This window comes from Macaca mulatta, chromosome 14, assembly GCF_049350105.2.
Source record: "Macaca mulatta isolate MMU2019108-1 chromosome 14, T2T-MMU8v2.0, whole genome shotgun sequence".
Taxonomy (NCBI): domain Eukaryota; kingdom Metazoa; phylum Chordata; class Mammalia; order Primates; family Cercopithecidae; genus Macaca; species Macaca mulatta.
This window is the reverse complement of record NC_133419.1, coordinates 78,566,396-78,577,870: the sequence shown is the minus strand read 5'-3', so window position 1 is coordinate 78,577,870 and position 11,475 is coordinate 78,566,396. Positions and strand designations below refer to the sequence as shown.

At 44.9% G+C, this 11,475-nt stretch overlaps 1 protein-coding gene and 1 long non-coding RNA gene across 46 annotated transcripts in view; one reads left to right on the top strand and one right to left on the bottom strand.

Moving 5' to 3' along the window:
* Nucleotides 1-2,530: 2,530 nt before the first annotated feature.
* LOC114672365 (uncharacterized) lies at nt 2,531-7,562 on the bottom strand. Its single transcript, XR_003722706.2, has 3 exons — nt 7,167-7,562; nt 5,327-5,681; nt 2,531-2,628 (listed from the first exon to the last, which is right to left on the bottom strand). It is a non-coding gene; the product is annotated as an uncharacterized LOC114672365 (long non-coding RNA).
* A 61-nt stretch (nt 7,563-7,623) lies between these two features.
* The window catches only part of ALG8 (ALG8 alpha-1,3-glucosyltransferase), a 40,018-nt gene continuing 36,166 nt past the window's right edge, over nt 7,624-11,475 (top strand). For 33 of the 45 annotated variants that reach the window (XM_077964035.1, XM_077964030.1, XM_077964040.1 and 30 more), the window contains exon 1: nt 7,624-7,748. In XM_077964035.1, the coding sequence (XP_077820161.1) occupies nt 7,728-7,748 (21 nt within the window). In that variant the 5' untranslated portion in view covers nt 7,624-7,727. Of the gene's footprint in view, nt 8,536-11,050; nt 11,321-11,475 lie in introns of all 45 variants that reach the window. The other 12 variants (XM_077964033.1, XM_077964034.1, XM_077964039.1 and 9 more) reach the window with 8 other exon arrangements.

The following is an 11,475-nucleotide window of genomic DNA, read 5'->3' as shown; positions in this document are numbered from 1 at the left end:
AGGCATACTCTGTTATAGACTGAATGTTTGAGCCCCCTACCCCAATTGATATGTTGAAATCTTAACCTCCAATGTGATGGTATAGGGAGGTGGGGGCTTGTCGAAAGTAATTAGGTTATGAGGGTGGAGTCCTCAAGAGTAGAATTAGTGCCCTTATAAAAGAGAGCCCACCTGGCTGGGCACAGTGGCTCACACCTGTAATCTCAGCACTTTGGGAGGCTGAGGCAGGTGGATTGCTTGAAGTCAGGGGTTCAAGACCAGCCTGACCAACATGGTGAAACTCCATCTCTACTAAAAATACAAAAATTACCCAGGCATTGTGGCGGGCACCTGTAATCCCAGCTACTTGGGAGGCTAAAGCAGGAGAATCACTTGAACCCTGGAGGCAGAGGCTGCAGTGAGCTGAGATTGTGCCATTGCATTCCAGCCTGGGTGACACAGCGAGACTGTCTCAAAAATAAATAAGTAAATAAAAATGAAAGAGAGTCCAGAGAGCTCTCTCACTCTCTTTCCACCATGTGAGGATACAAGAAGTTGGCAGTCTGCAACCTGGAAGACAGCCCTCACCAGACCCTCTTCCTGGACCTGGATCTCAGACTTCCAGCCTCCAGAACTGTGAGGATTAAATGTCTGTTTGTTGTTTACAAATCACCCAGTCTGTGGTACTTTGGTATAGCAGCCTGAACTAAGACATGCTTATAAACATACAAGATGACTGGAAAATTATTATCCTGTTGGTCTAAGAACTCCTCTTGGGAAAGGAATTGTCTTGTTTGGAATAACACCTTCATAAGGTCTTGGGTAGAAGGAGAGGCCAAGAACAGAAAGTGCCCTGGAACTACTCTACATGAGAAAAGCTTTTGAAGAGGTTTGTTGCTTCAGAAAATGAGGGAAGACCGGAGAAATGGGGAGACTGGAACTGCACCAGGAAAGGGCAACAGGGGGACACCACATGACCAAAGAGTCAAAGAGGACTGGGGAGGGCCAGCCTGATGCCTAGAGATTTAAAGGATTTGCTGGGTGTGCTGTGCTCTTCAGTAGTCTCTGTACTCATAAATACTGTGTATGAGCAGGTTTTGCCTGGAAAGCAGTGAAGGAGCTGAATCTCCCATTTGTGTTATAAGGTAAGAACACAGGCCACAACTGAGGAAGTAGGAAGTCCAGGAGAAGAGGTGATGTGAAAACGTATGCCTCTGAGACTCTGCAGAAATACAAGGGAAAGCCTAGGCTTCCACAGGCTGTCAAATTGAGACTAAATGGTTGGGCAAAGTCAGTTTTATTTAGATTTGAAGAACCTTGGAGGGCTTAGCTGTCACTGGGGTTACAATTGTAAATTCTGAAAAGAAACCCGCACAAAATGCTTTGGGAAAATTTCATAGATCATTTGAACTGGGTCATGCAGGATTTGTCATAGGATAGGAGGAGCGTGTCATACAATAAACGAAAAGGGCATTTGGAGCCGGGGGCGGTGGCTCAAGTGCTGTAATCCCAGCACTTTGGGAGGCCGAGGCGCGTGGATTATGTGACAAGGAACGGAGGGCTTCTGTTGGCCTTGGAAGTCGATACTACAGCTCCAGTGGAGCCTTCAGTTGACTACAGCCCCTGATGTCATCTTGACTGCAACCTCAAGAGACACCCTGAGCCAGAACCACCCAGTTAAGCCACTCTAATTCCTGACCACAGAAACTCTGAAATAATAAATGTTTCTAGGTTGCTAAGTTTTGTTATGCAGCAATAAATAGCTAGGATGGCATATAAATGCAATACTACTCATTTTTAATTTTAAACTTGGAACTGGACTGTTTCTTTCTCTTTTTTCCTTTTTTGAGACAGGGTCTCACTCTCTTGCCAAGGCTGGAATGCAGTGGCACATGATCACAGCTCACTACAGCCTCTATCTCCCAGGCTTAAACAATCCCCCCACCTCAGCCTCCCCAGTAGCTGGAACTACAGGCATGCACCATCATGCCTGGCTAATTTTTAAATTTTATTTTTATTTTTAGTAGAGACAAGTTTTTGCTATGTTGGCCAGACTGGTGTCATACTCCTGAGCTCAAGTGATCTTCCCACCTCAGCCTCCCAAAATGCTGGGATTACAGGCATGAGCCACCATACCTGGCCCATTTCTTTCTGAGTTTAATTACCCTCCAAGTGACATTATAAACAATCACCCCAAAGTCTAAAAACATATAACTTATTCAACTAATTATAATCTTGAAGACCTATAAAACTGACATCGGCCCCTTTCTGCAGTTTCTCCCCATGTCTCAAATATACTCATTGCAGAAAAGGGCCAATGTCAGTTTTATAGGGGTCTTCAAGCTGAAAAATCTGAGCAGATTGTTGAAGTGTTTCATAAACCTTCTGACCTGGCCTCTTTTCTTTGTATGAAATCAGTCCATTCTACTCCAGTTCCTGGCCATTGCTGGTAACTAGAAAGCTTTCCTGATCACAAGTTTCTCTGAAAGGGAGAGTGTCCAGATTTTGATGATCTCACAATCTGCTGCCGCTCTGTGGGTTCTGATTGCCTAGAGACTTGTTTTCATTCTTAATTCTTTTTTTTTTTTTTTTTTGAGATGGAGTTTTGCTTTCACCCAGGCTGGAGTCCAGTGGCACGATCTTGGCTCACTGCAACCTCTGCCTTCTGGTTTCAAGCAATTCTCCTGTCTCAGCCTCCCAAGTAGCTGGGATTACAGGTGCCCGCCACCACGTCTGGCTAATTTTTGTATTTTTAGTAGAGAGGGGATTTTGCCATGTTGGCCAGGCTGGTCTCGAACTCTTGACCTTGTGATCCACCCGCCTCAGCCTCCCAAAGTGCTAGGATTACAGGTGTGAGCTACCGCATGCAGCCAATTCTTTTATTTTTTAAAGCTGAACCAAAGAAGCATGGTGGCACATGACATGCCTGTAGTCCCAGCTACTGGGGATAAGCAGAGACTCAAGTAGGAGAAACTGGGTTGGAATCCTGTTTTAGACATTCATGCCATTCAACAAATATAGAGCATATCTGTTGTGTCAGCTGCTATGTGGGTTGCTGCTATTACAATAATGAATAAAACAGAAAAGGTCCCTGTCCTCATGGAGTGACTAACTAGTGAGATAATTAGATAATCACACACATAGTATAAAATTGCATCCAGCTGGCAGGTGCCCAGGGTAGGATAAGGGGAGGTTGGAGAAGGTTGTCTTGGGGAAGCAGTGCTTGCTATAAGAGCTAAAGGATGAAGAGCTAACTAGCCTAAAGGGAGAAGGAAGAACATGACAGAGGGAAGGTCATGTATAAAGGGCAGTGACAGGAGGGAACATGGCATGTACCAAAGGCTGAAAGCAGGTCATTGTGCCTAGAGTGGCAAAGGTGGGTGAAGAGGAATGCATGAATGTGAGAGACAACTAGGAGGTTAAATAGACAGGACCTGGCAAGAGCAGTGAGAAATGCTTTTGCTGGAAGAAGAGGCAACCTGACCAACTGTGGCTTAAACACCTAAGGGTGGTGTGGGCATGTGTGAACCTAACCCAATAGTACCTTAGTTTTTTTTTTGGACAAAGATAGAAATTGACCCTTCTGGTCTTAAAGCTGGAAAGTTATATTTATCTGAGTTCCTTCCTCAGGAAATGACCTTCAGGTCTCTCAAAAAAAAAGTATCAAAGAACTGAAACTCACCAGATCACAGCATCCAGACAATGAGATGCCAGGCCCCTCATTCATCATGATTGCTTCCTTATTCCTCCCTAGTTCCTTTTTTTAAAAAATACATTATTACATTTCTTTGCTGCTATATAAACCTAGTTTTAGTCAGTCAGGGACCCAAGTTTGAGATTTATCTCCCATGTTTTTCTGCAGCACCTGATTAAAGCCTTATTCCTTGGCAATAATCATCTCAGTGATTGGCTTTCTGTGAAGCAAGCAACAGGAACTAGATCGGAACCCCTGGTGTTTTGGTAACACGTGTGTGTGTGTGTGTGTTCTCACATAGTAAGTCTGGAGGTAGAGGGATTTGTTTATTAGCTCAATGATGTCAGGGTCAGCATGAGGCAGTTTTTCCTTACAGCTGAGTCTAGCTTTATGCCTCATGTTCAAGTCTAAAGCAGAAAGAATGAGAAAAGGGGTACAATTCATGACAACTGTCTCTACCATTTTTTGTTAGAACTCAGAAAATTCACTAGAAATGAAGTTAGGGAAAAAACCTCAGAAAAATAAGATTCCTGTTTATTGTTGGATAATGTTGTTTCACACATATATCAAACAGGTTGAAAAAATAAGACTTGTTGTTTTTGCATTTATTTATTTTTGAGACAGAGTCTTACTCTGTCACCCAGGCTGCAGTGCAATGATCTCTGCTCAATGCAACCTCCGCCTCCTGAGTTCAAGCAATTCTCATGCCTCAGCCTCCCATGTAGCTGGGATTACAGGCACCCGCCACCAGGCCTGGCTAATTTTTGTATTTTCAGTAGAAATGGGTTTTCACCATGTTGGCTAGGCTGGTCTCAAACCCCTGACCTCAGGTGATTCACCTGCCTAGGCCTACCAAAGTGCTGGGATCACAGCATGAGCCACCATGCTTGGCCTGTTTTTGCTTTTTTTGAGACAGTCTCACTCTGTCGCCCAGGCTGGAGTGCAGTGGTGTCATCTCAGCTCACTGCAACCTCTGCCTCCCAGGTTCCAGCAATTCTCCTGCCTCAGCCTCCTGAGTAGCTGGGACTACAGGCACATACCACCAAGCCTGGCTAATTTTTGTATATTTAGTAGAGTAGGGTTTCACCATGTTGGCCAGGCTGGTCTTGAACTCCTGACCTCAGGTGATGCACCCGCCTGAGCCTCTCAAAGTGCTGGGCTTACAGCCATGAACCACCTCACCCGATCTATTTTTGCATTTGTTTATGCGTTTGTTTGTTTTTCTTCCTCCTTTGAGATTCTAATGAACATGATCACACTACAAGTAAGGTCAGAAGTTGGGTGAAGAACACTCTGAAAGCTGTTTTGGTCATCCAAGATTGTTAAAAATGCCTGACCTCTAAAAATATGTACAAAGATATAAAGTAGAAACAAAAAATATAGACCAATTTTTCTTTTAAAAAATGCTTTTGGCTGGGTGTGGTGGCTCACGCTTGTAATCCCAGCACTTTGGGAAGGCCAAGGCAGGTGGATCACGAGGTCAGGAGTTCAAGACCAGCCTGGCCAACATGGTGAAACCCCATCTCTCCTAAAAATACAAAAATTAGCTGAGTGTAGTGGCATGCGCCTGTAACCCCAGCTACTTGGGAGGCTGAGGCAGAGAATTGCTTAAACCCAGGAGGCAGAGGCTGCAGAGAGCCGAGATTGTGCCACTACACTCCAGGCAATAGAGTGAGACTCCATCTCCAAGAAAAAAAAAATGCTTTGAATAAAAAATGCAAGGCCTTGGAAGTTTGGGTTCTTTTTTCCTCTCCTGTTGCAGATTCACATTACAGTTTTGGATGGGTGGTAGAAAGTGCATGTCACCTTCGGTGGCACTGTCTGCAGTGGGTGGGCCTCTCTACTGGTAGGTGACCACCTTTAGATACTGAGACAGCAAGTATGAGTAGCCTTCTTTTACCTTCTTTTAACTTTTCCTTTTTTGCTGTCTGGTCATCCTCATTGGTATTCTGCTTCTCGGTGTCAAGATCATCTTCATCATCATCTTCAGCTGCCCATTTGACCGTAGCTATTACAGGAAAGTAATCGATTGTAAGGATGGAAGGAGGTTGGAGTGATGTGAGGAAGGGGCCAAGGAATACAGGCAACTTCTAAAAGCTGAAAAAGGCAAGAAAAACCATCTCCCTGCAGAGCCTCTGGAAGCAGCCAATCCAAATGACACCTTGACTTTAGCCCAGTGAGACTGATTTTAAATTTCTGGTTTACAGAACTGTAAGAGAATAAATTTGTGTTGTTTTAAGCTACTAAGTTTATGGTAATTTGTTACAGCAGAAATAGAAAATTAATGCAAAGTGCCTTTAAAACATCTAAGTAGCTGGGCATGGTGGCACACAACTGTAATCCCAATACTTTGGGAGGCTAAGGCAGGAATATCACTTGAGCCCAGGAGTTTGAGACCAGCAAGGACAACATAGGGAGATCCCATCTCTACACACACACACACACACACACACACACACGTTGCCACATCCCTGTGGTCCCAGTTACTCAAGAGGCTGAGGTGGGGAGGACTGCTTGAGCCCAGGAGGTCAAGGTGGCAATGATCTGTGTTTGCACTATTGCCCTCCAACCTGGGCCACAAAATGAGACCCTGTCTCTCAAAAACAAAACGAAAACATCTACGTGAGGTCAGGTAGTCAACTGGAGATCAGGGTCTGGAAGTGAGAGGAGTGCTGAGCTATAAATCTGTGCATCATATTCACATGGGTGGCGGTTGAAGCTGTGGGAGGGCATAAACTCATATTAGGGAGGTGACACTGTCACCGACTTGCTATGCATCTTTCAGCAAGATAATTAACTGATCTGACACATTATTGAGCATTTATTCTGTCCTGGAATCATATCAAGCAATTTATATGCATCCTTATTTAATCCTCACAACCACTTTATGAGGCTGAAACTTTTTTTTGAGACGGAGTTTCGCTCTGGTCTCCCAGGCTGGAGTGCAATGGCGCGATCTCAGCTCACTGCAACCTCCGCCTCCCACGTTCAAGTGATTCTCTAGCTTCAGCCTCCAGAGTAAGTGGAATTACAGGCGCCCGCCACCATGCTTGACTAATTTTTTTAAAAATTTTTAATTAAGTGTTGGCCAGGCTGATCTCAAACTCCTGAACTCAGGTGATTCGCCCGCCTCGGCCTCCCAGTGTTGGGATTACAGGCGTGAGCACCGCGTCCGGCCAGAAACCATTTTTATCTCCTATTTTCAAAAAAAAAATAATAAAAGAAAAAAAGAAACTGAGGTTTAGATAATTTGTCCAAGATCACACAGTAAAATAATGAGACAAGTCTAATTCCATTGCATGTGCCTCAGTCTTTTCGCAATCTGCGACTTTATTGGGCCTACTGAATCAGAATCTGAATTTTAACATGAACCGTAGGTTATCTGTACAGTAAGCGTTAGGACTAGCCTCCACCCTGCTTCCAGAATGGGTTCCGCTCAAGGAGGAGCTGAGCCAAGAGCCTCGCTCAGAGTTCTAAAAACAATGTTTCTCACCTCTGTATCTTTGCACATGCCATTCTCTAGCTGGATTTAATACTCCGGTGCAGGCATCCAGGTTGGGAGCCCCCGCAGTTCTCTCATGGTACTTTTATCTACTGTAACTCTAGGGCAACAATCCTGACTTCTCCACTAGTGCATGCACGTCTCTAGCGTTGTTTTTTTTTTCCTCACCTAAGTATCCCCAATACTACACAGTGATGACTCAGAGCAAACGACCACTCTTTCTATGCAAGTATGAACTAGCCGATAAAACTTAAAACTGGCTACAAAGGCCAGGGCAGAAGCCCTTCCTGCCCGGGGGGAAACGCGGCTGTAAAGAAAAAGTGGCCGGGAGGTTTAAATCGCTGACTGCAGTCCTCGGACTGGCTGCGCGGCTCGCCGCATGCGCGCAGCTCGCGGGCTCCGCTTCAGTGGGCCTTCTCCGCATGCGCGGGATCCCGGATGTGGATCAAGTTGGTAGGAAGCGTGCGGTGCCGCAGCAATGGCGGCGTTCACAATTGCCGCGGGGACTGGCAATTGGTTTTCGGCTTTGGCGCTCGGGGTGACTCTCCTCAAATGCCTTCTCATCCCCACCTAGTAAGGGACTCCCACGGCCAGGGGCTGGGCGGGGAGGCCCCGCGGTCGGTCAGGGCGGGAGAGAGAGGTGTGGATATCCCTAGTTATAAAGAGAAGGAACTTAAGGTCGTGTTTGTCGGTACCCTGCTTTTGCTAAGCTTTCCGTTTCGTCGTTTGTTACTTGACTTAGCCTCAGCTGGCTAGGTTCAGACCTGGCGCTGTCGGATTTGGAACAAGTCACTTTAATGTTTCTGAACCTCAGGGTCCTTATCCTTAATATGCATTTAAGAACCTTTCGAACAGCCATTCAGCCACTATTAACAGGTGCCTGAGGTGCCAGGTACCCTTCTAACTCCCGAGAGGTGCGGTGGTGAGCAAGACATTACTGGTCCTTGCTCTCGAAGTTGGTGGGTGGAACTAGACAAACAGGAACGTTTCAGATTGTGATAAAGGAAATAGAGGGTTACTAAGTGGCTGGGCGCTACTCCTTTAGAAGGTGATGTTTGAGTTGAAATTCAAAAAATGAAAAAAGAATAAGTGATGTGGAAAGCAGTTCAGGCATAGTAAAGAGTAAGTTCAATGGCCCTGTGGCAGGAAAGAAGTCAGAGCATTTTAGGAACACAAAGTGCCTCTTGTGGCTGCAGAGCATTGAAGAAGAGGAGTGGCACAGGATGGGGTGCACAGGGGACAGATAACACAGGGTTTCGAAGACCACAGTTAGACTGCTGTGTAAAAAATGGATGTAGGGCCAAGACTGAAAGCGTGGAAACCAAGAAGCAACCATCAAATGGTGGTGTGTATACAGTAGGTACTCAATATTTATTAATATTAGCTTCCACCCTGCCTCCATCCTTCCTCTTTTTTCTTTTTCTCCCTCATCCCTTTTCTCCTTTCCCTCCCACTTCCTAGTTTAGGGTTTGTTTTATTGGTATCCTTTGATTCAGGCTCTTGGTGATTTCTTGTTGAGTATGGGAGAGTCGTATGTATAGAATGTAAGTCTATACTGATGTGTATATGTAATCATATAAGTGGAATGTGTATGTAGATTCAGTAAAATGATTAACTGTAGGTCTGTGCATTAAGAAGATATTTCTTGCTTTAGTTGCCTCGGGCTAGAAATGTATCCTCAGAGTTGTTTTTTTTTTTGTTTCTTTGTTATTATTTTGTTTTTGAGACAGGCTTGCCCCACCTTGTCACCGAGACTGGAGTGCAGTGGTACGATCTCAGCTTACTGCAACCCCTGCCTCCCGGGTTCAAATGATTCTCCTGCCTCAGCCTCCTGAGTACCTGGGATTACAGGCGTGCACCACCGCGCCAGGCTAATTTTTGTATTTTTAGTGGAGATGGGTTTCACGATGATGGCCGGGAGCTGGTCTCAAACTCCTGACCTCAAGTGGTCCACACCTGCCTTGGCCTCCCATAATGTTGGGATTACAGGCGTGAGCCACCATGCCTGGCCAGGGTTGTTATTTTGAATACTGCTCTTGGTCCAGGTTAAGAATGTATATAGCACTCACTTTGGCAGCACATGTACAGGAATACCTCATTTTTTGCACTTTGCTTTATTGCACTTCACAGATACTGCATTTTCATTTTTTTTAAACAAATTGAAGGCTGTGGTAACTCTCCATTGAGCAACTCTATCAACGCCATTTTTCTAACATCATGTGCTCATTTTGTGTCTGTGTTACATTTTGGTAAATCTTGAAATATTTCACACTTTTTCATTACTATTATATTTGTTACGATGATCTGTAATCAGTGATCTTTGATATTACTATTCTGATTGCTTTGGGGCAACACTATGGTGAATTTAATAAATGCTGTGTGTTCCGACTGCTCTACCAACCAGCTGTTCCACCATCTCTCTCCCTATCCTCAGGCCTCCCTATTGACTGAGATACAATAATAAAATTAGGCCAATTAATAGCCCTACAGAGGCCTCTAAGTTTTCAAGTGAGAGGAAGAGTCACATATCTGTGACTTTAAATCAAAAGCTCGAAATGATTGAGCTTGATGAGGAAGGCATCCTGAAAGCCAAGACAGGCTGAAAGGTAGGCCCATTGTGCCAAACAGCCAAGTTGTGAGTGCAGAGGAAAAGTTCTTGAAGGAAACTAAAAGTGCTACTCCAGTGAATACACAAGTGATAAGAAAGTAAAACAACCTTGATGATATGGAGAACATTTTAGTGGTCTGGATAGATCAAACCAGCCATAACATTCTCTTAACCAAAACCTTATCCACATCAAGGCCCTAACGCTTCAATTCTTTGAAGCCTAAGAGAAGTGAGGAAGTTGCAGAAGAAAATTTGGAAGCTACCAGAGGTGGGTTCATGAGGTTTAAGAAAAGAAGCCATCAACCAGGCACGGTGGCTCGTGCCTGTAATCCTAGCACTTTGGGAGGCCAAGATGGGTGGATCACCAGAGGACCAACATGGAGAAACCCCGTCTCTACTAAAAATACAAAATTAGCCGGGCATGGTGGAGCATGCCTGTAATCCCAGCTACTTGGGAGGCTGAGGCAGGAGAATCACTTGAACCTGGAGGTTGCAGTGAGCTGAGATCGCGCTATTGCACTCCAGCCTGGACAACAAGAGCGAAACTCCATCTCAAAAAAAAAAAAAAGAGAAAGAAAAGAGGCTGGGCGCGGTGTCTCAAGCCTGTAATCCCAGCACTTTGGGAGGCCAAGATGGGCGGATCACGAGGTCAGGAGATCGAGACCATCCTGGCTAACACAGTGAAACCCCGTCTCTACTAAAAAATACAAAAAACTAGCCGGGCGAGGTGGCGGGCGCCTGTAGTCCCAGCTACTCGGGAGGCTGAGGCAGGAGAATGGCGTAAATCCGGGAGGCGGAGCTTGCAGTGAGCCGAGATCCGGCCACTGCACTCCAGCCTGGGCAACAGAGCGAGACTCCGCCTCAAAAAAAAAAAAAAAAGAAAGAAAAGAAGCCATCTCCATAATAAAGTACAAGGTGAAGCAGCAAGTGTTGATGTAGAAGCTGCAGTAAGTTTTCTAGATCTAGCTAAGATCACTGATTAAGGTGGCTACACTAAACAATAGATTTTCAAGGTAGAAGAAACAGACTTACATTGGAAGATGCCATCTAGGACATCTAGTTGAAACCAGTTGTCATTTACTGTTCTGAAAATCCGATGGCCCTTAAGACTTATGCTAAATCTACTCTGCCTATGCTCTATAAATGGAACAACAAAGCCCTGGATGGCAGCACATCTATTTACAGCATGATTTACTGAATAAGCCCACTGTTGAGACCTACTGCTCAGAAACCAATTTATTTTTTATTTTTTATTTTTTTTTTCTAGAGACAAGGTCTTGCTCTTATCTCCCAGGGTGAAGTACAGTGGCACCATCATGGCTCACTGCAGCGTTAATCTCCTGCGCTTGAGCAATCTTCCTGCCTCAGCCTCCCGAATAGCTGGGACGAAGACAGATGCCACCATGCCCAGCTAATTTTTTTTCTCTCTCTATTATCTGTCTGTCATCTATCTATCTATGTGTATGTGTTTTGGTTTGGTTTGTTTGTTGTTGTTGTTTTTCTTTTTGGTAGAGACAAGGTTTCACTGTGTTGCCGGGCTGATCTCGAATTCCTGGGCTCAAGTGAGCCCTTCCAAAGTGCTGGGATTACAGACCTGAGCCACCTCGTTGGTCAATATTTTTCCTTTTTCTTTTCTTTTTTGAGGCAGGATTTCACTTTGTCAGGCTGGAGTGCACTGGTGTGATCTCAGCT